This window comes from Carcharodon carcharias, chromosome 21, assembly GCF_017639515.1.
Source record: "Carcharodon carcharias isolate sCarCar2 chromosome 21, sCarCar2.pri, whole genome shotgun sequence".
In the NCBI taxonomy this organism is placed as follows: Eukaryota; Metazoa; Chordata; class Chondrichthyes; order Lamniformes; family Lamnidae; genus Carcharodon; species Carcharodon carcharias.
The window spans coordinates 60672198-60696498 of NC_054487.1; the positions used below are offsets into that span (position 1 = coordinate 60672198).

A 24301-nucleotide genomic window follows, 5' to 3' on the forward strand; every position below is an offset into this window, starting at 1 on the left:
GTGCTGTAAAAATGGGGCATGTCTCATCTTCCCCCGATGCTATAGCAATGCAATGGAGTTCTATAAGGGACATTGCGCTCCGTATTTCTGGAGAAGCTGGACTCGGAAGACGGCAAGAAATGCAGAGCAGCATCGAAGCATGAAAAAGTTTGAGTTGAGCAGCAATCAGACGACAATTGCCGCTCCACGGAAGATCTGGGCCACTTTTAAAAAAAAAAAATAAACTTGTGCTTCCTTCACCATTTTGACATGGAAGCAAATAACCCATGCTCTACCTTCATATTTAGAAAATTGGGTTTCCATTCACTTTCAAGGCCAGGTTTTTACCGTCAAAAGGCCAATCTTAATATAGATATGGTCACATCTACAGCTAATAAAAATACATTCAAACAATATTACATTCTTGCTAGGCAAGTATATGCATCAGAACCCTTAAATGTGAATGAGTGAACTCAATCATCGGGTGCTAAAAATTCATTGTTAAAAGAAATTCCAAATTGCAAGTGCTTTATAGTGATCCCAATCAAGTTTCCTCATCCCATGTTAGTAGAATTTATTTTTGCTTTTCAAGTCTCCCCAAGCAATTCATTTCCCCATAAGACCATCTCCCCTACATTTGTGAAATGTCATCCACTGGCAGTCACTAGGACATGCACATGCCAAGTCTCTACTTTTTGTTCGAAGTTTTTGCTTGGAGAAGAGTGTATTCATCCTTCAGTCAACAGCTCCATGTTATGGCACACCTTAAATAGCACCAATCATTGCCCATGTCTCATCACTACACGCCACATCACATTGCCGCCCCAATACGTTAAACCATCATGCAGCCCTTTGTCCCTTCTAGTTCAAAATTCTTGTCCTCATCTACAAATTGTGATCCATCTTACTGCTGCAATCTCAAGTTCTATCTCTCCTCTCAAACACTGCTCCTGAGTCGAACCTTCTATGTATTCAACTCCCTTCATCCCTGTGCAGCAGGTAGAGCTCACAGCTGCCATAGTCTAACACTTTAGAATTTCCTCCTGAAATCTCTTACCACTTATTTTAAAAAGCCTCCTCCAGACCAATTCCTTTCAGCAAGCTTTCAGTCATTCCTAATGTCTCCTTTCCTATATCAAGTAACTATTTTCCTGACACCTAGGCCATTTATTTATATTAAAACTGGTAGAAAAACAAGTTCAAATATAAAATTGTAAGCTTCCATATTGAAAAATAAGCTATGGGGCATCAATTAATCCCAGGTTTCAAAGGTAGAAAACCTGATCAAATTGCATTCCATAACTTACTTGGACTGTGCTAGTCAGAAAATGAGATACACTTGCATAAATACTTAGCTGCTACAAATTCCTAACTAAAAGAGGTACTTTAAAACAGATTAAAAAGGAAAAGGACATTTCATCTTGTTTTCTCTTACCTTTTTGTCTGTTGCTTGCAGCTCTTCAAATATTGCCTCTAGTGTCCAACTGAAATGTACAAGACAGAATTAGTGTTTACTTGATTTAAAGAATTCTAATTTGTATGTTTCTATGTAAGAAAACTCCATACAACATAAAGCACACTTCATTTGTTTTACAATGTCCCATGAAAAGCTTTTGAGGTTATACTTACTTTGCTTCAGTGTACTCCTTAGGTAACTCTTCTAATTCACGCACAGGAGTACTCAATGCACGGATCTCTTGTTCTACGAGACTGTCCACCATGACCCTGAAGTATGCCCAAACACAGTCTTCCCAAGTATCACATACTGAAAGGAGCTACAATATATAATAAATTATTGTCACATTGTAGGGACACAAATATTTCAACATTTATGTATTTTCTATAAGGACTCCTTTAAGAACTGGAATCTATAAGGGAAGATTATTAAATTTTGCATATTTTACCTGTTTGAGATTTCCACTTAAGGCTGCGTAGATTGCTCGCTCATATCTGTTAAATTGTTCCTATAAAACCAAATTTGGGAATTCACACTATATTACTAAAAACATTAACCATGAATTGTTTAACAATGTTTATGGCTTCCTTATTAAGACCCATATGAAAACTATTTTTATAAAATGATCCTCTCCCTAAATTCAACGTTATAAAGTAAGTACAGTGTACTTTAATTAAATTCAATACAACAGATAAGCAATTTAAATTACTGTTAAAATAAAGAGTCTACTTTAGGTTCCAAGATTTTTGCTGAACTGTTCGTTCTTCAAGTTTTTAAACAGGGAGCGAGTTAGAGGCCATCTTATACAACTTGCTCATTTCCTCCCACAAATAAATTCAATATAGCATTGATATCCATTAGTTCAATAATGGATAGAATGACTAACCAGCAAGTGGAGTGAAGAGCAGAGATTACAAAGTGGATCAAACACATAATAACACTACTATAGCACAATACACTCTCATGGCTACTACTGTAAATGATGCTTGCTGCCCCTGGCGTACTGTAGGAAGAAACAATCACCTTTCCCTTGTTGTATTATGAATTAGACTGATCAACAGCAAGTTGTTCAGAGCACAACACACTTTTGAAAACAAACTACCATTTTCAATATATTACAATTCCCTCCATCCATTTATAATTACTAACTTTACATAAACTTACATCAAGTAAATAAATCTTATGCAGCCCAATGAAGCATGAATCTCAGTGAAGTTGTTCAAGGTTGGACAGCATAAGGAATCAATTGATAGAAGAACAACTGATCACTTTAAATTAACTGGCCTCCACTGGCGAGTTCATCAATAACATGTTAATTCTGAACAAAACAGATAGTGGATCCAAAGATAAAAGAGTTTTAAGAGCTACCCAATTAAAATTTCACTTCTATCGAAAATTGCATTATTCTAACCGGAAATTCTGACCACCATCTTTGCCATAAATTGCAAATTCAAATTCAAACTTAAATTAATTTATCACCAATTTGTTCTTCACTTTCATGCACAAAAATTACTGTTTTTAATTAAGCAAAATGTTATTGCATTTGTGGAAAGCAGCCACTAGATTTTTTTTTAAAAGCTGGAGGTTCAATGCTAATAAACTGTTCACAAGATTTTTTTATACTTATTTTCTAACGTATTTAGTACTTAGCTTACATCTTCAGCCATCCTCCAGCAACAAGCCTTCCAAACACCTCTGTTTGGGTTCCCCTCTACAGGCTCAAGAATTGCTCCTGAAATCAGACCAAACAGCAATTTCAACATTTCAAACAATGATTTGTACCATTTGAATAACTAATAGACAATTAACATTCTAGAATAGTATACTCACCACCATTAAGATTTGGATCATGGTACAGTTTCCAGCCTTCCAGAGTTGCAGCCCTCCAAGCCTGACCACACCTTTTGCACAATCGCTGAGCCTAAGGGGTGTTATATTATTTACTAAGTACATGGATTTTTCATACTCAGTGTACACTTCTGTATTCATGAGGTAACAAATAAAAGGACAATTTTACCTCATCAGTCATCCCAGCTCGAATAAGAGCAAAGAGATATTTCATAAATCTGGCATCATCTTCCCTATCCAAATCTGCAAGAGGCATTTTTTGCCTGATAGGAGCATCTGGATCCTTGGAGCAAATTGAAAGAAAAGTATAGTCAGAATTTTGTTTTTAGCTCAGTCACCATAAATTTCAAACACAGGCTGAACTGTAGTAGAGACGGTTCAAAGCTAAAGTGACTCTAAACTCATAGCAAAATCTTATTTAGCTCATCATATTAAGTCCTGTTTAATTAAGTTATTCAGTAAAAATCTTTGGATCTAATTTCAGCAAAAGCAGTATAAAACTGTATTACCAGCTCAGTCACAAGTTGCCTTGAAAATCCAGAGATACCCAATCGCCGTTGTGTTAATACATGTAATGTATTTTCCCTAAGTTGAAAATAATGGGGTTCAGAAAAAACACAGTAAGCACTATGACAAACATTTTACTTAACAATGTCCCTCCATTGAATTCTCTGCATTTATTAACTTAAAAGCTATTTAACTGTGTAATGTTTTCCAAAGTTGGGAGACTCAGAAAATAGATTATTCTCCAAGATGATCAACACTCCCCATAGTCCACGGGTGCCCATTTGTCTGTGAACTGTTACTTCAGCTGAACACTACCCTCCCACCTATGCAATCCAAGAAATGAGAGGTCCAGCCCGAACTATAATTGGGAAGCACTTGAACCCATATACTGATGAAATAGCATCCAAAGCATGTGAAAAAAAAAACTAAGGTAATTGAAGTTGGTAAAACTTCAGACAAGGCAGATGTTGTTGGCATCTTAGCATGGGAGAAGTTAACTTACTATTGAAAATATTCCATCGTATGCTATCTGCCTAGGCTCATGTGAAGCAGAAACACTGGCATAAACCTGCTGGGCTGAATGGCCCATTTCTGTGCTGTAAATACCATGTAAAACTATTCCTACAGCGGCTGACATCATGGGAAATGTGTTTGAAAATTGACTTTAAACATCAGAAGTTAGTATAGAAGAACAATGAGAGGAGATGGTTACAAATGTTCAATTAATGATCAAACCTGAAACAAAGATCTTGATTTTTCTAACAATCTAATTTTCTTCCCTTGTATATGCACCCTCCCATACAAAAAACCTCTGCTTCTTACCAGTATACAGATTTTGCATAAAACTCAATGTTCTCTGCAAAATTTCCAGCTTCATCTTTGGCTATACTCTCTAACCAGTCTACAACGATCTGTGGAGTTAAAAATAAAACGTTAACATGCTTGTTAGTGAAACTAAAATAAATCCTTCAATTGCTGGATATTGGACAAAACACCTGAACGAAGGTCATGGAATTAAAATTCTACTAAAAGGGGGTGAAACTCTATAGAGCACATTTCCATTTTTACTAGTAGAGTTGCAACCTAAAATTGAGAAAAGCAAATAAACTTGGAGGAATTGTGTTGACAAAATACTTACATACCTAAAATAATGTCTTAGGTATGCATTACATTTGCATACCAATGTAAGTGGCGAGGGGAAGGGCGGCAGATGATGGCATAGTGGTAATGTCACTGTGACCAATAATCCAAAAACCCAGACTAATCCTCTGGGGACATGGGTTCAAATCCCACCATGGCAGCTTGCAGAAATTAAATTGAATTAATAAATCTGGAACATAAAGCTAGTTTAGTAACAGTAATGGTGATCCATGACAACTATCATCAATTGTTGTAAAAACCCATCTGGTTCACTAATGTCCTTTAGGGAAGGAAATCTGCCATTTTACCTGGTCTGGCCTACATATGACTCCAGACCCACAGAATTGTGGTTGATTCTTAACTGCCTTCTGTGATGGCCTAGCAAACCACTGAGTTCAAGGTTAATTCGGGGTGGGCAACAAATGCTGGCCTTGCCAGTGATGCACACATCCCATGAAAGAATAAAGGAAAAAATTCTGATGAAATAACATGATGACATAATGAAATGGAATTCACTGCAAATATGATACTGATGACAAACATCACAAATTAGATCATTGTACTTCCCAATTGTCCACTGGCAAATTTACACCACAATCTACTGGAAAACTGATTATAATATGCAGCATGTTGATTTACCCTGAATCTGTAGCAACATGGCTGATAAGTCAATGATCTGATCCTGTCCCAAAGTAGCTCTCATCAGAGGATGAAGGAGCAGAATATAGAACAGATTTACTTGCTTATTTATTAAACAAGACAACTAAAATTTTAGTTATGCTGTTAGGTTAGACTATGATGATATTACAGTACTAACTATTTTAATTGCATTGTCTTACATTTTAAGGTCAAATCTTGTCACTGGAGACAGTCACTGTGCTTCACATATTCAAAAAGTCAGAAATTCTGATTTGCTGCTTACACAGTTGTAAACAATTGTGATTTTAAGCAGACAGCTCTATCTAAATAGACTATCATCCACATACAGTCCATGGATTTTTAATCAAGACAGACAAATATATTACAATAGAGATTACTGAAGTCTTCATTCAATCCCTTGGGTCTCAAGTAGCATGTCTTCTCCATCTTTTTGCATTAACTTGTATGAATTCACAATCTCTTTTCAGGTGTTAAAATTAGAAGAGTTTTGTAACTGGTCCTTTTTTGGTATGACCCTCAGTAGAGATACCATTCACAAATTAAAAATTCCAATTGCCACATCTACCATCAATGAAATGTAATGAGTCAAATTTGCAAAAATAGCATTTTTAAATTTCAGATTTTATTTTGTATGCCAGAATCCTTTCGAGAATATGCCAGCATCTGGAAAAGGGTTAGGCTTAAAAGACCCACTTGGTCAGATCTTTACAACCCACTGGATCTTTTTCTCTCTACAATCAAAACTGTCAGTGAAGTGGACAGTTCTACCTGAAACTTCAGCAAGCATGAGCCAGAGGTACATCACATCGTGCTCAACTATAGGCCCAACAGGACCCCATTGTTACCTAGTTGTAGCTCCATCCGCACGTCAGATCATGTAACAAATTGGTTTAATGACAAGGTTTTAAGTTGCTAGCATTAAAATGACCTATACTGACTTCATAAAATGCTGAGCTCAGAGATAGGATCAGGCTGATTCCAAAGTCCAAATCTTAAGGGAGAGATGTGGATCACTAAGAACATCTCCCAATAATGTTTATTATGTGCCATCCATGATGGTGAACCTAGAATCAAAATCACATATCACATGGATGAGAAGCTTCTCTGAGACAACACCAGGAAAAGACCAAGGTCTCCTAGGACATACTTTGCGATTTCCTGCTTGCCCCATGACTGTGCACTTGCTGCCGGTTCCAAGTTGAACTTGCAACATAGCATGGACTGGCTCTCCAATGGATGCAACAACTTCAGCCTTGTGAACAGCATGAAAAAAACTGAGGTAATGTACCAGCCTGTTCCAGGAAAGCCCTATCTCAAGTCAATGGTTTCAGTTCATGACCAGAGCCTGTCAGCAATGGACAAGTTCATTTATTTTGACAGCACACTCTCTTGAGCTGTCTACACCAACAATATAGAAAAATAGACAACAGGAGGAGTAGGTCATTTGGCCCTGCAAGCCTGCTCCACCATTCAATATCATGGCTAATCCTCTATCTCAATACCATTCTCCCGCACTCTCCTCATACCCTTGACGCTTTTGAGAGTCTAGAAATCTAACTATTTCCTTCTTAAATATATTCAGTGACTTGGCCTCCTTCTGTGGTAGAGAATTCCATAGGTTCACCACCCTCAGTGAAGAAGTTTCTCCCCATCTCAGTCCTAAATGGCCTACTCCGTATCCTGAGACTGTGACCCCTTGTTCTAGACCTCCCAGCCAGAGGAAACATCATCCTTGCATCTGTTCAGTCCTGTCAGAATTTTATACATTTCAATGAGGTCCCCTCTCATTCTTCTAATCTCCAGTGAATACAGGCCTAGTCAACCCAATCTCTCCTCATATGACAATCCTGCCATCCCAGGAATTAGTCTGGTGAACCAAAAACAAAAATAGCTGGAAAAACTCAGGTTTGACAGCATCTGTGGAGAGAAAGACAGCGTTAACTTTTAGAGTCTGTATGACTCTTCTTCAGACCAAAGAGAAGCAAAAATGTGGTGAAATATATATTGTTTAAGGTGGGTGGGACAGATAAAGCTGGATAGATTAGTCTGGTGAAGCTTCGCTGCACTCCCTCTATGGCAAGTATAATCAACAAGATACATGCAAGAATTGCCAAAGTAAGTGTAGCCTTCAGCTGACTTTGAACATCAGTCTAGGAATGAAGAGGAGTTAAGTCTGCCCACCAAACAAAATGTAAGGGCAATAGTCCTACCCATTCTGTTCTACGAATGCAGGACTTGGAATGTACACCAGCATCACGCAAAGCTCAACCACTTTCACTTGAGCTGCCTATGGAAGCTTCTGAAGATCAGATGACAGGACAAAATACCAGATATTGAGGTGCTCACCCTTGTTGGCAAGCCAAGAATCCACACCGTATCGAGACAGTCACAACTGAGTTGGGTTGGTCATGTAGCCAGGATCCCTGACACTTGCTTACCAAAGTGAATCTTCTATGGGGAGCCCGAGTCTGGGTGCACCCTCATGGCAGTCAAAGGAAGTACTATAAGGACACTCTGAAAGTTTCACTTAGTAGATTTGACATTGACTTCAAGTACTGGCTGAGGATCGCCAGGATTGCTACACTTGGTGCAACCAATGAAAAAAAAAGGTGCAGCCTCTTTCGAAAGCAAGCACATATCAGAGGAAAAGAGAAGCGCAAGGAGAGGAATCCCGAACCAACAACTCATCTAAAACACAATCGTCTGAGGTATCCTGTCCAATCTGCAGAACTTCCAGGGGCAAATCAGCCTTAGCAGTTACCTAGATATCCACTGGAACCCTGCCAAAAACCCTTAATAATGAACATGATTATTTTCACCTCAAAGGATGAACATTGAAAGGATTACATGTTAATTTTGGTCAATAGGCAAGAGTGTGTATGAGCCCAATAAAGCTCTGAAAAAGCTCCCAAAGCCTTTGGAAATAAAACATGCTTCCTCAAATTGAGAGAATCTATCTCCACTTGGAGAGGCAAGGTTTGATCAGGGATAGTCAGCAAGGCTTTGTCAGAGGGAGATCATGCCTAAAAATCTGATTGAATTTTTTGAGAAGGTGACCACATGTGTAGATAAGGGTTGTGCAGTTGATGTAGTTTATATGGATTTCAGCAAAGCCTTTGACAAGGCTATGGGCCAAGTAAATGGGATTAGGTAGGCAAGTAGATCAGGTGTTTCACACGTATCAGTGCAGACTTGATGGGCCTCTTCTGCACTGCGTGATTCTATGATTCAAATACATGTCCACAACTTTTGTCTCCAACGCTTTTGCTTTTCCCTCTAAGTGAAAGCAATGTAATGAACAGCTCAGAGGCAGCAACTTTGCAATAGTCATTAATGTTAATAGAGGTGAGCCATTATGATTACCATCTGCGAGATATAAAAGTGAAGTGGCGCTGAAGTCCCAGCAAATCATAGCTTTAAACAAGTAATAATACAGCACTCATACCATAGCTACCTGTATTAATGGTGCACATCACAGATTTGGCATTACTGAGGTGCAAGTTTTCAGATGCATTTTATTTAACTGGATTAAAACATTCCAGTATCCAAATGCTTGATTAACTATATTGAAAATTTAGTGCAAAATATATTCAAGCCTTTCAAAAAATACCTTCAAAAGTTATAGGATAAGTTTTTCAAATATTGAGATATACAACATTTCTGATTTGTAAATAACACAATAGTACCTGGCTCTGTCGTATCAGTGAATCCCGTTGGAAAAGCATTTCTACAATGGTCTTTTCAGTGGCATTTGGAGCCTGCAAAAAGATGTTTTATCATGAAATATAAATTATTTTTTAAAAAAATTCCGAATGTTCCGTATGCTAGATTATTCCACCTATACCATTACACATTTCACCAGGGGTCTCAATTACTACAAGACAGAGCATTAGTTTGTCCCTATCACGTGAAAGGATTCAGAAGTGGTCAACAGAAAGAACATATTTTTCAAGTATAAAAAAGATCAGAAAATACGTCTTCCACAAATGAACATTTTTAGCCTTCCTTCCCTTCAACACCAATGGATAAAAGTTTTAGATAGTGAACTTTGTGGTTAATTAGTACAACTAAATCTTGATGCAAGTAGATTGTGTCACAATTAAGCTTGATTTAAGATTTCTATAAAGTTAAACCATATACAAATACTCATCTTTGTAACCAAAAACCCATTTCATCATTAATTTAATAATTTAGCTTAAATAGAAGCAAAGGCTTCTTACACAAAGGTAATTATTTTTGTCCCTCCCCTACCTTCTAGACCTCCTGGATTATGGACCATAAACCAGAAAAGGAATATCAATCCACTCTAACACTTCTATCTAGAGAAAGCCATATGGTCAAGATTGAAGGTTATATTGGAGATAGTAAGGATAAACCCAAATCTTCCCACTTTGTAACTCCACCTACTAACTGCTGATTATTTAATATTCAATTGCTACTATTTAGTGCAAACAAAGAAAAAATTTTAAATCAGGAACAATGCAGTTCATGTATTCACATTGTTAGAATTATATCTGTTAAGACTGACGTTTTATTTACAAAATAGAAGGATTTGGCATGATCTGGACATGTAGATGCTAACCTGGGATTTTTAATTTTTTTTTTTTAAAAAGGTCATAAGTCACCTTGGAACAGTCAACAAGTAGGCCTCTTCCAAGAAATCACCTGGCTTATATTGTACTTGAAAAGGAGTTATTTGTTTGTGTTGAACTGCAAAGCATTTTTAATTATTGAAAAGCTGGGAGACAAAAAAAGCAATCACATTAGAGAGGAAAAAAACTTAGGTTGTGAACCTCCTTGTTTTGAAGGCAGCCTTGGAGAACAAGCTGAGAAAAGGAGGCTAACTTGACTGGTTCTCTCTCTCTACCTTGCTTAAAATTGTGGGTGACCATCAACCTGTAGCCAGAGAACCCTCATCTGAGTGTAACCAGTCTGCATTTGGACCTGCAAAGCTGAGACTATTGGGGAGAATTTCCAGGCATCCACTGGAACCAGTTGCCCGTCTTCACACAAGAGAACTCCAGGTCGACAGCATGAAGACCCTGCATAACACCCATCCTCCAAAGCCCGTCTCTGCAGGGAGACAGTTTGTCCTTTATTTGTCTGTGCGTGCATGCACTGGGGAAATTCTTTAGCAAAAGATAGATTGTGCATTAACCAGTATTTGCAATCCATTAAAAGAAGCTGTGTTTTAAAATAAATTAATCTTTGAGTTTTGAAAGAGGCCTGATCAGTGTCTCTTTTCTTTTGGGTGCTAGAGGCATAGATGCATAATTGACCATTTTGGTGAGAAAATTAAACATTTAAATTAATGGTACAGCCTGTGGAATAGCAGGACTTGGTAATTCGTGCACTCCTCCCATCCTGGTTATAACAACTGTATTGCATTTTATTGGTTAAAGCAGAAGTATTAAGCAAGGCATGCATTTAACTGGCATCAACAATTTGAATCTTGTCTAGTTATTAATTTGCTTTTACTCTCAGACTTAGTCTTTTATGTAGAGTGGACAAAATAAGCTGCAGCAGAATTTAAATGAATTGTCTTACTGTCTGATTTAAATTTAATTCATTATATTATGCTTCTTCAATGCATAATTTTTTGAATTTACAAATACATTTCATATAGATGTTGCCTGGGCTGGAGAGATTGGATAGACTGGGATTATTTTCCCTGGAGCAGAGGAGATTGAGGGGGTACAAGATTGAGGTGTATAAAATTATGAGGTGCAATGATAGGGTAGACAGGAAGGAACTTTTCCTCTTGGCGGAGGGATCAATAACCAGGGGGCATAGATTTAAGGTAAGGAACAGGAGGTTTAGAGGAGATGTGAGGAAGAATTTTTTCCCCCAGAGGGTGGTGGGAATCTGGAACTCACTGCCTGAAAGGGTGGTAGAGGCAGAATCCTTCATAACATATAAGAAGTATTTGGATGTGCACTTGCGATGCCATGGTATACAAGGCTATGGGCCAAGTGCTGGAAAATGCGATTAGAGTAGTTAGGTACTTGTTTGACAGGCGCAGACTCATTGGGCCGAAGGGCCTTTTTCTGTGCTGCAGACCTCTATGACTCTATGACTATTTTAAAAGCAAAATACTGCAGATGCTGGAAATCTGAAATAAAAATCAGAAAATGTTGGAAAAATTCAGCAGGTGTGGCAGCATCTGTGGAGAAGAGAAACAGAGTTAATGTTGAGTCCATAAGACTCTTCTTCAGAGCTTCATATACTATTAGTTTTGTTAATTTTTTCATGTTTTATTTCTCTTCTATTCTTATTTTATCCCCTCACCATAACTCTATCTAGTATAGTATAGAATAATATTCCAGATATTTCCTTTTGATTTGTAGTTCTAGATCACAGGCATCCAATTCAATTTGCACTGTGGGCCTGACACTTCACGAGGCCACATTCAGCAGTAAATATCTGGACACAATGGGGTAGAAATTGGCATGTGCCCTGCAGTTTTTCTGAGTGTAGAATGTGTGTCATGTATACCAATTTCTGAGTGAGAGATCCTGAACCAATAGCACAGCTGCTTTCATATTCATTTGCAACATTTTTAGGCATCTTCGGTAGTTGCCTCAAATTACAGTTGGATCAATTTAAATATGTAAAGAGGGTTCTGTATCTTTTAAACTTCGCACCTCAGCAGCTCCTGCTTCATGACAGTTTACAGTAAGAATCATGTAAAAGAAAAACACTCTACCATTTCCTCAGCTACCCATTTTAGGCCTTTGTAGGAAAATGAAGCTTACATGGTGCATGCTCCACTTAATTTCTCATGCATTTACCAAGAAAGATCCTGAATTCGACAGTGGTCTAAAGTGGAGCAGCTGAGAAACATGAGGAAAATTTCTTTAAATACAAGTTTCTTTCTATAGTGCATGAAGAAGCAGAGGCTGCTGTGGTACAAAGTCCATAAGGGTTGCTTCATTCCAAGACATAATGGCACCTTCAGCAGCGCACATGCTAGCTGTATTAAACTGTATCATCAGCCATTTGTTTGACACACCTGTTTCAGACAATACACACACATAAAAGTGACACAGGGTTGAGAGCATCAATCCTTCTAAAATTTTCTTCACTGAATTATACAGGCACAGTGTGTGGTACCTTTAATTTGTTTTGCATGGCCTCAAATACATGGTATATCTTAAGGGGGACCGCTTGAAAGCAGCCTGGATGGTGCCTTCATGATTGTTAGTGACAAAGTACCTGCACAGCTTAGAGGGAACACTAGTTGAGAGCAATGTTCCCTCCAAGCTACACAGCAACCTGGAAGTTCCTATGCAAGCCAAGCACAAGTTCGCGGCTTTAAAGTTACCACACAGCTTGGCCATGCAAAAAAAAAAAATTAATTAATTAATAGGTCATGCACAGCACAAAGAAAAAAAATCACAGATGTTGGTTCAGAGTCTCCAATAACCCCCATCTCTGTGCAGGTGATTATTGCTAATGGTCTCTGCCAGCAACTTGCCTATCACTAAAGTCAAACTAGTGAGCCTTTAATTTTATAGTTTGGCCATGCTGTCCTTATTGATGCATGGGGAAAAAGAGGTTAACCAAGAAATAACAAGTAGTCTTTACAATCAATAATGCTTGCTAGACAATTACAAATAATTTCATTACATCCCTGAACTAATAATACTTACAGCTACTTCAAACATCATCCCCTCCTCCACACCAGATTCAATCCTATCCCTATAAAATAACATAGCAAACAAAATCAGTTAGGAAAAATGCAGATTTACTTTTATTTTTAAAAAGTGCAATAACTTCTTACAGCCATTATATGTCAATGTACTCAGAACCAAAATTATTTCTGTGCAATACTGATCCAGACCACAAGTCAGAAGTTGTAGCAATCATAAATGTGAGGATTTGAGGCAGATTATTCTCTCATTCTTTTACCTGAGTTTTTTCCTTGCACATTCACTCTTTACATTTAACTCATCTTTTCTGCCAACTTTTTAAAAGTCAACCTTTTCACCATGAAAATGGTAATAGCTCTAATACCAGATGTTGTCACTGATGGGAATGTGGAATTCGAAACAAACAGATCAGCCATGATCGAGTGATGGAGCAGGTGCGAGGCACCAAATAGCCGCCTTCTCCTATTTTGTATGTTCGTATTGACTTAAAAGCGGTTATGCAAGGCGCTCTATAAATAAATATCTAATTGAGGTATATAAAATGCTAAAGGGGATAGACAAAGTAGACGTGGAGCAGCTGTTTCCCCTTCTGGGGTATTCTAGAACAAGAGGCCATAGTTTTAGGCTAAGGGGTGGTAGATTTAAATCAGAGATGAGGAGGAATTACTTTTCTCAAAAGGGTCGTGAATCTGTGGAATTCACTAGCTCAGGAGTGCAGTGGACGCTGAATAAATTTAAGGAGGAGATAGACAGATTTTTAATTAGTAATAGGTTGAAAGGTTATGGGGAGAGGGCAGGAAATTGGAGTTGAGGCCAAAATGCAATCAGCCATGATCATATTGAATGGCAGTGCAGGCTCGAGGGGCTGAATTGCCTACTCCTGCTCCTAGTTCTTATGTTACGTTCTTAAGTCTGTCCAACCTTTTCTCATAAGACAGCCCGTTCATTCCAGGTATTAATCAGGTAAACCTCCACTGAACCACCTCCAAGCATTTGCATCCTTCCTTAAATGAGATGACCAAAATTGCACACACTATTCGAGGTGTGATCTCACCAATGTCCTGTAAAACTGAACCATGACATTCTAAATGTTCAATTCTTCTTGTAATAAAGGATAGCATGCCATTAGCCTTCTTAATTACCTGGTGTACCTGCATAGTCACCCTTTTGTGACTTATGCACTAGAACAACCAGATCCCTCTGCACCTCGGAATTCTACAGTCGTTCTCTGTTTAAGTAGTAATCTGCTTTTTTGTTCTTCCCGCCAAAGTGAACAACTACACATTTTTCTATATTATACTCCACCCGCCAGATTTTTGCCCATTTACTCAACCTATCTATATCCATCTGCAACCTCATGTCCTCTTTGCAATATACTTTCCTACCCATCTTTGTCACCTGCAAAATTTAGCTACCATGCCTTCGCTCTAAGTCATTAATATAAATTGTAAAAAGCTCAGGCCCCAGCGCAGACAGCTGCAGGATTCCACTCTTCACATCCTGCCAATCAGAAAAAGACCCATTTCTGCCAATCAGCCAATCTTCTATCCATGCTAATATGTTACCCCGTACACCATAAGCTTTTATTTGCAGCAATGGCCTTTGATGTGGTACTTTATCAAATGCCTTCTGGAAATCCAAGTATGTACATCTACGGGCTCCCCTTTAGCCACAGCGCATGTTACTCCTTCAAAGAACTCCGACAAATTGGTTAAACATGATTTCCCTTTCACAAAACCATGCTGACTCTTCCCAATTGCCTTGAATTTTTCTAAGGGCCCAGCTATAATATCCTTAATGATTGTTTCTAACAACTTTCCCACGTCAAGCTAACTAGCCTATAGTTTCCTGTTTTCTGCCTCTCTCCTTGAATAGAGGGGTTATATTTGCTACTTTCCAGTCTGCTGGAACCTTTCTAGAATCTAGCAAATGTTGGAAAATTAACACCAACACATCCACTACCTCATTAGCTAACTCTTTTAAGACCCTAGAATGAAGCCCATCAGAACCCAAGATTGTCAGCCCACAGCTCCATCAGTTTGCTCAGAGCCACTTCCCTAGTGACTGTAATTTCACCAAGTTCCTCTCTCCCTTCCAGCTATTAATGGAATTTTTTTTGCATCTTCTATAGTGAAGATAGAATCAAAATATTTGCTCATTTCATCCGTCATTTCCTTATTTTCTACTATTAATCCCCCATTCTCACTCTCGAGATGGCCAACACTCACTTTACCTATTCCTTTTCCTGTTTAAATATCTGTAGAAACTCTTGCTATCTGTTTTTCTAGCTAGCTTCCTCTCATGCCTTAATTTCTCTCTCCTGATTAACCTTTCAGTCATTCTCTGCCGTTCTTTATATTCTGATCAATCATCTGACCTGCCACTCATCCATACAAAGTTATATGCTTTCTCCTCAAGATTGATGCTTTCCTTAACTTTTGAAACGTAGTCACTGTTGTAACATAGGAAACACATCAGATAATTTGCGCACAACAACCAGCAATGAAATAAATCTGTTTTTAGTGATGTTGACTGAATAATAAATATTGGCCAGGTCACCAGGGATAACTCCCCTGCTCTTCTTCAAAATATTGTCATGGGATCTCTTACATCCACCTGAGGGAAGACAGGGCCTCAGTTTAATGTCTCACCTGGAAGACAGCATCTCCGACGATGCAGCATTCCCTCGGTACTGCAGTCTCAGTTTAGATTATTGTCCTCTAGTCCTTGAGTAGAATTGAACCCATAATCTCTGACTCAGAGACAAGAGTGCTACCAAGTGAGCCACAACTGGTCTTTCAGCATGCAGTCACACAATTGTAATACAACTCAAAAGCACCAAATAGCAACATCACATATTGCTGAATTTCCCTATATAATATCAATGACTACACTGTAAATGTACTTCAATGGCTGTGAAGCACTTTGAGAAATCCTGCAATTGTAATAGACACGATATACATTTAAGCTCTTTCTTTATTGCACAAAATATGCTTCCCAATAATAAAGGAGCTCAACGAAAATGAGATTTTTGTTTCTACAAATGTTTTTCCAATGAAATCGCAGAGCAATGAAACTTGCAGGCCATTTTCCAGTTTATCAATACAAGCTGATAAGATCTGAGAAATAAACAGAGCATAAAAATAATTTAACTTCATAAAGGTAGATTTATGACCCGTTCACAATTAGACGCCTTGAAAATTTTTATTTAATCGCAGACCTATAGCATAGCTCTGATGTGGTAACATTTCATTCATTGGTCAAGCTACTTCTGCCATTTTGTGAATGGCATCAAATCTTAGGACAGCACTGTAATGCACACCACAGTAATATCAACCATACCAACTTCTACATCAATATCTATAACATACAGTCATTCACTATGCGCCATTGGCCAGTATTCACCATGGCATTTCAAGTATGAATGTGAAAAGTGGCAGATCACTTTTACAGTTTTAAAAATGAAAGTTTCAGGCTTTGTTCCATTCCCTTTCAATTAAAAAGTCCTTTCTAGTTCAGAGGAAAGATTGAAAGAAACGAAACATGAACAGCCCTCGAGACCCTGGTCTGGCCGTTACATATAAACTGCTTGGGGCTTGTAGATGTCACAGGAACATGCAGAAAACATGCAGCAATTTGGTTTGGATTGTCACCAGTGGTTACAATAGACCAAAGCTCTAGACTCCAGATGAAGCAAACTGAAGAATCTTTGGTTCAAGGCAAGATAAAATGTAGTTTAATCAAATTGTGCAATAACAATTTAAAAGAGGTTCAATATCATAACAGAAATCCCATCATACAAATCACAGCTAGTCAAGATTCATTTACAAATTATACTGATATTAATGACAGTTGAGTAAAATGCATTAATCTGCTGACAGTGTAACACAAATGGCAGCAAAAAGGGAAAAATGTAGAGCAACTATTTGTAAGCCCTAAAAACAGTATCAACAATTCTAAAACCAGTACCAAAACAAGCAGAATCCTAGTGATACCTGAGTATAATGGACTGCACAATCAGCATTTTATCTTCACTGATGAAAATTGTTTACAAAAGTCAAAATTGATAGCAACCTGTGCAGTATGATAAAAGTATAACAGCTCTTCCGAAGTGACAGCACCTGTATCATATCAAAGAGTTTGCCTATAAGATCAATGCAAGCACTGCACAATCAAGCATGGTTCTTCTTAATTATTTCATGGGATGTGGGAACCACCAGCTAGGCCAGCACTTATCGCCCATCCCTATTTGCCCTCGAGATGATGATGGTGAGCTGCCTTCTTGAATCGCTGCAGTCCATGTGGTGTAGGTACACCCACAATACTGTTAGGCAGGGAGTTCCAGGATTTTGACCCAGTAACAGTGAAGGAATCGCAATATAATTCCAAGTCAGGATGGTGTGCATCTTGGAGGGAAACTTGCAAGTGATGGTGTTCCCATGCATCTGCTGCCTTTATCCATCGTGGATTTGGAAGGTGCTGTCGAAGGAGCCTTGGTGAGTTGCTGCAGTGCACCTTGTAGATAGTACACACTGATGCCACTGTATGTCGGTGGTGGATGGAGTTAAATTTTAAGGTGCTGGATGGGGTGTCAATTAAGCGGTTGCTTTATCCTGGATTGCATCGAACTCTAGAGTTTTGTTGGAGCTGCACTGATCCAGACAAGTGGAGGGTATTCCAATACACTCCTGACTTTAGCCGTATAGATAGTAGACAGGCTTTGAGAGTCAGGAGGTGGTTACTCAAGCATTTGATGACAAAGGCCTCTAACCTGGCCCCAAGGTCATGGTCTACAGTACTACCTGTCCTCCTGAGAGTCAGAGTTGGATGACATACAGCAGACACTTTAAATCCCTGGAGAAATATCATCAGCAATGCCTTTGCAAAATCCTGCAAATTCAACAGCAGGATAAGCACTCCAATATCAGTGTCCTCTCTCTCAGTTCAACACCCCTGGTATTGAAGCATTGGTTTATGGTTAATCAGCTATGCTGAGCAGGCCACATCATCCACTTGCCTGACACAAGACTCCCAAAACAAGCTCTTTATTCCGAGTTAGTCATGGCAAACAATTACGAAGAGGGCAGAGGAAATGTTTCAGGAATGTCCTCAAAGCCTCCCTGAAAACTGCAACATCCCCATTGATTTGTGGGAATCTCTTGCTCCAGACCACCCAAACTGGAGAAGCAGCATCAGCGAAGGTGCCAACCATGTTGAATGCCTCCGACAAGCCCAGATAGAGGCCAAGTGCAAACAGCGGAAGGAGCGTACCAAAATCAAAGCATCCCACCTACCCGCCTTATCAAACACTGCCCCACCTATGGCAGAGTGTGTGGATCCAGCATTGGATTTTTACTCACCCCAAGGCCCACAACCCTGGAGTGGAAGAAAGTCATTCTCAGTCTCAAAGAAGACGACTCACTGCAGAACTCCCAGCCTCTGACCTGCTATTGCAGCTACAGTATTTATATGGCTGGTCCAGTTCAATTTCTGGCCATTGGTAACCCCGCCCCAGGGTTAGTGTGGGATTTAGCAATGGTAATGTAATTGAATGTCATGGGGAAATGGTTAGGTTCTCTCTTGTTGGAGATGGTCATTGCCTGGCACTGATGTGGCACAAATATTACTTGCCACTTATGAGTGTTAGATCCCAGATGATTTCAATACTGGGCAAGTCAGGTCCCAGAATGAAACATGGCTTGATAGATCCTAACACTTTTTTTTAAGAAGCCATGGAGGAAAGCTACTGAACAAACTCACAGGAGTCTGCTGGTGAACCTCTAACACAAAAAATAAAACATTTATTAAACAATTAAAATGAACTATATTTCACCAGACAAAAATAAAGGTTGGTAAGATCTCAATACCAACACAAGAATGATTCAAATCATACTATTCCTTTACCCCAGCAATATCTTTACAGACGCATACAAATAAAACAATTTACAATATCAGTCTTCCACACTACTATTCAGGGTAAGCGTGAGGTTTGTGAATTAACAGGCAAACTGTGGTCAGACACGAGACACTCCAAAGTAAATGACAGATGCCACCAAAGCAGAATCCACAAATTTCTCAACAATCAACCCAGACATTTGTCACATTGTGAACCAACTAGTCTTGCTGAAACTTTGTCTTTCCCACAAGGGAATTATCTTCAAATGTCGCTCCCACTTGGATAGCCTCAACAAGGATTCACCTCCAGGGTTTCAATCTCATCTGAGATTCCTTTCCCCCGGGTCTCCAAGTACACTTAAGCTTCACCTTCCAAGCACGCTTTCTGATCTTAGACTGTGCGAAGCAGAACACCAATGCTCCAAAGCATACCTGTGCCTTTATGACCCCCGCAGCACGGAGTCACCAACCTTTGGCTGCCCTCTCGTACTTTCTGTGCTCCTCTCGAGCCCACTTTGCTTCAAGTCTGCTACCTGGAGCCCTCTCTTTAACTCGGAGCCTTCTTCTTTGCTCTTTTCTCTCAACTTTACTCAACAGGATCTGTTTCTGAGCTCTGTCTTTGGCCCTTCCCTGGGACTGTCTTCTGGGAGCTGTTTCTGATCCCGGTCTTTGTCCCTGCCTTGGACTTTCTTTTGGGACCTCTACCTGTCCCCCTTCCCATGTCTGCTCCCTGCGACACCTTCCTTCTAATGGTGCTCCGGTTCAGGTCACCTGCCCTCCAGTTTCACACCATTTCACTTCTTTGCTTCTCTTTCCTCAGAGCAGGCGCGCAAGGCTGGATCCCGGCCTGAAGAAGGTAAAAGCATCGTGTCCATATGCACAGCTAGCCATAGAAAAGTTACAGCACAGGAGGCAGCCATTCAGCCCATCTTGTCCATGCCAGCCCGAGGACACCCAGGTGCCCTTTCTAATCCCACTTTCCTGCACCCAGCCCATAGCCCTGCAGCTTACAGCACTTTAGGTGCATGCAGATCCAGGTACTTTTTAAAACAGTTTATTAAAGTTTCTGCCTCTACCAGCAACTTGGACAGTGAATTCCAGACACCCATTACCCTCTGAGTATTCAGGGTAAGCGTGAGGTTTGTGAATTAACAGGCAAACTGTGGTCAGACACCCCCCTCCACCTCCTGCCACTTATCTTGAATCCAAGTCCCCTGGTTCTAGAATTCTCCATCAAGGGAAACAATTTTACCCTGTCCACTCTATCTATTCCCCTCAATCTTGTACACCTCAATCAAGTCACCTCTCAGCTTTCTTTGTTCCAGGGAAAATAACACCAACTTATCCAATCTCTCCTTGTAGCTACACTTTTCTAACCCTGGCAACATTCTTGTAAACCTCCTCTGCACTCTCTCCAGAGCTATTATGTCCTTCCTGTAATGTGGTGACCAGAACTGCACACAATACTCCAGTTGTGGCCTCACCAGTTTTATACAATTCCAACATTATATCCTTACTTTTATATTTTATACCTCTGCCAATGAAGGAGAGCATTCCATATGCCTTCTTTACAACCTTGTCTTCTTGAACTGCTGCCTTCAGGGACCTGTGTACTTGTACGCCAAGATTTCTCACTTCATCTACCCCTCTTAGTATATTCCCATTTATTGTATAATCCCTGTAACTGTTTGACCTCCCTCACACTTCTCTATGTTAAAATCCATCTACCACTTTACCGCCCACTCCACCCTTCTATATCGTTTTGGAGATTATGGCTATCCTCTACACTATCCACTAATCGGCTAATCTTTGTGTCATCTGCAAATTTCCCAATCGTGCCGCCCACGTTCACGTCCAAATCATTAATATATAACACAAATAACAAAGGTCCCAACACTGAGCCCTGTGGAACATTGCTTGAGACAACTTTCCATTCGCAAGAGCATCCATCGACCATTACCCTTTGTTTCCTGTTACAAAGCTGACCTTTTATCCAGTTTGCCACATTACCCTGAATCCCATGTGCTTTTACTTTCCTGTTCAATCTGCCATGTGGGACTTTGTCAAATGCCTTGCTAAAATCCATGTACACAACATCCACTGCACTACCTTCATCAACCCTCTTGTCACTTTCTCAAAGAATTCAATCAAATTTGTGAAGCAAGACCTTCCTTTAACAAATCCATGCTGACCATCCCTGACTAGTCCATGCCTTTCCACATGACAGCTAATCCTATCTCTCAGGATTGATTCTACTAATTTGCTCACCACCGATGTAAGACTAACTGGCCTATAATTGTTTGGCATTTCCTTTGATCCCTTTTTTAAACAATGGAACTACGTTCGCATTTCTCCAGTCCTCCGGTACCTCCCCTGTATCTAGTGAAGATTGGAAAATCATCCTCAGAACATCTGCTATCTGCTCCTTGACTTCCTTCAGCAGCCTCAGAAACAATCTATCTGGCCCTGGTGACTTATCAACTTTCAAGTATTTCAGCCCTTTGAGTACTTCCCCTCTCTTTATGACTATCCCATCCAATATCTCAGTGTTCCTTCCTGGTCTACTATATCTACATCCTCCCTTTCCTTTGTAAACATGGAGACAAAATATTCATTCAAAACCCTTCCCACAGCCTCTGCATCTACACACAAGTTTCCAACCTGAAGGTGAAATCAACAAACTGCGCATGTGCGGCCCTTTCCCAGCCAGCAAGTGCGCAGGAGGGCTGAGGTCCTCTGGTAACTGGAGTTCCTGGCCTCAGTTTCATCACATAAGCCCAAGCCTGAATATTGTCCAGGTCTTGCTGCACATGCACACGGACTGCTTCAGTATCTGAGTCATGAACAGTGAGCATTATACAATTAGTGAACATTCCCACTTCTGACCTTATGGTGAAGGAGAGGTCATTGATGAAGCAACTGAAGACAGTTCAGCCTAAGACACTATCCTAAGAAACTACTGCAGCGATGTACTGGGACTGAGATGATTGTCCTTCTACAGCCACAACCACCCAGGGAGAGAAGCAGACCTGTGGGAGGAACACAGACTGGCAGGGGGGGGGGGGGTGGGAATGCGGGGTGTCCGGGTGCACTCGGGGTTCAAAAAAAGTTAACAGTGACATCTCAGAAAAACCTCAAGTCGATTTGTTGGTGAGTAAGTGCACTTGGGGCTTGTGTATAAAGAGCTGGAAATTAGAAACACTTGCATTTTCAAATAAACATTAATTAGCTCCTTACAATTAATTAAGTGACAGTAGGAGAAGCTGGTGAGTCTACTGTTTTACAATAAATTTTTACCACTTAAAGTATTACTGTACTAATTTAAACCTAAGTGGTGAGGAAAGGTATTAAATATAATTTAAAGACTGCTGAAAATAATTAAAACACAAAAGGATGGCAAAGCAGGTGATGTGTTGCTGCTGCAGTACGTGGGGTCTGTGGACACCTGCATGATCCATGGCAACCATTCCTGCAGCAAGTGGCTTTGGCTCAAGGAGCTTCAGCTCAGAGTCAATGAGCTGGAGGACAAACTACAGACACTGCAATGCATCAGGGAGGGCGAAAGTTACCTTGGCACTTTGTTCCAGAAGGCAGTCACAGCCCTTAGGCTATGATCTTCTGATCTGGTCAGTGGTCAGCGACAGGATGGCATCGCTGCAAGTGAGGCATGTAAGCGGATCAAGAGGCAGGAGTGCAAGAGCCTTAATCCTTGCAATTGTCCAATGAGTTCAAGGTTCTTTTGACTTGTACGGATGAGAGCTGGAGTTGCAAGGTGCATGAGCAAAGTGATCATGGCACGGAAGCCATTCAAGCAGGGGCAGTAAATAGGAATGTAAATGATAGTAAGGGACAGTATAGTCAGGGGGGATTGACACAGTTCCCTGCAGCCAAGAACACGAGACTAGACCACTGTGTTGCCTAACCAGTGTCAAGGTATGAGATATCTGCTCGGGGCTGGAGAAGAGCTTGCAGTGGAAGAGGAGGATCCAAATGCTGTGGTCCAAGTCAGTTTCAATGACATAGATAGGACTAGGAAAGAGGTTTTGCTTTGAATATGAAAAGCTAGGTGCTAAATTAAAAAAACAGAACCTTAAAAGGCAATAATCTCTGGACTATTACCTGAGCTACGTGCAAATTGGCATAGGATAAATAAGATTAGGGAGTTGAATGCATCTCACAAAAATTGGTATGGGAGAATGGGTTTTGATTTGAGGGGTGCTGGCACTAGTAATGGGGAAAGTGGAAGCTGTATCCTTGGGATGGTCTTCACCTGAATTGTGCTGAGACCAGTGTTCTGGCGAGTTGTATAACTAGGGCGGTAGAGAGGGCTTTAACCTAAATATTGGGGGAAGAGATCACATGAGGGAGGATGTGATAGATTAAAGGGAAAGATCAAGGCAATAGTGCAATAGGAACAGAGCACACAAACTTATGGGTGCACCAGCGGATAAGGCCAGAGCTGGCAAAAACAGTGAAAAGACAGGACTAAAGGCTCTATATCTGATTGCACATAGTATTCATAACAAAACAGATGAATTGACAGCGCAAATATAAATAAATATGTGTGATCTGATAGCCATTACAACAACGTGGCTGCATGATGGCCAAGGCTGGGGCCTGAATATTCAAAGATATTTGACATTTCAGAAGGACAAGTAGCTAGGGAAAGGTGGTGGTGTAGCTCTGTTAATTAAGGATGATATGACTACAATAGTGAAAGAGGGCCTTGGTTCTAAAGATCAAGATGTAGAATCAGTTTGGGTCGAGGTAAGAAATAGTAAAGGTGGGAAGCAGGAAATTTATAGGTCCCTTAACAGTAACCAAACTGTAGGACGGAGTATACAGGAAGAAATAATGGAGGCTTATAAGAAATGTACTGCAATAATCATGGGTAATTTTAATCTGCATATAGATTGGATGAATCAGATAGACAAAGGTAGCATGGAAAATGAATTCATAGTGTTTTTGGACATTATCTTAGAAAAGGACATCCAGGAGCCAACCAGAGAGCAGGCTATTTTAGACCTGGTAATGTACAATGAGACAAGACTAATTAATTACCTCATAGTAAAGGTGCCCCTAGGTAGCAGTGATCATAACATGATTGAATTTCACATTCAGTTTGAGGAAAAGAGAGGGTCTAAGACTGGTGTTTTAAGCTTAA

The 24301-nt window shown here is 39.9% G+C and overlaps 1 protein-coding gene across 2 annotated transcripts in view; it reads right to left on the reverse strand.

Annotated features, from left to right (window-relative positions):
- Positions 1 to 24301, reverse strand: part of nup107 (nucleoporin 107) — a 55491-nt gene that overhangs the window by 13913 nt on the left and 17277 nt on the right. For both annotated transcript variants that reach the window (XM_041216257.1, XM_041216258.1), the window contains exons 8-17: positions 13243 to 13291; positions 9277 to 9348; positions 4613 to 4701; positions 3793 to 3868; positions 3453 to 3566; positions 3266 to 3356; positions 3091 to 3167; positions 1884 to 1943; positions 1609 to 1754; positions 1415 to 1463 (exon numbers count right to left, since the gene is read on the reverse strand). In XM_041216257.1, the coding sequence (XP_041072191.1) occupies positions 1415 to 1463; positions 1609 to 1754; positions 1884 to 1943; positions 3091 to 3167; positions 3266 to 3356; positions 3453 to 3566; positions 3793 to 3868; positions 4613 to 4701; positions 9277 to 9348; positions 13243 to 13291 (823 nt within the window). The remainder of the gene's footprint in view (positions 1 to 1414; positions 1464 to 1608; positions 1755 to 1883; positions 1944 to 3090; positions 3168 to 3265; positions 3357 to 3452; positions 3567 to 3792; positions 3869 to 4612; positions 4702 to 9276; positions 9349 to 13242; positions 13292 to 24301) is intronic.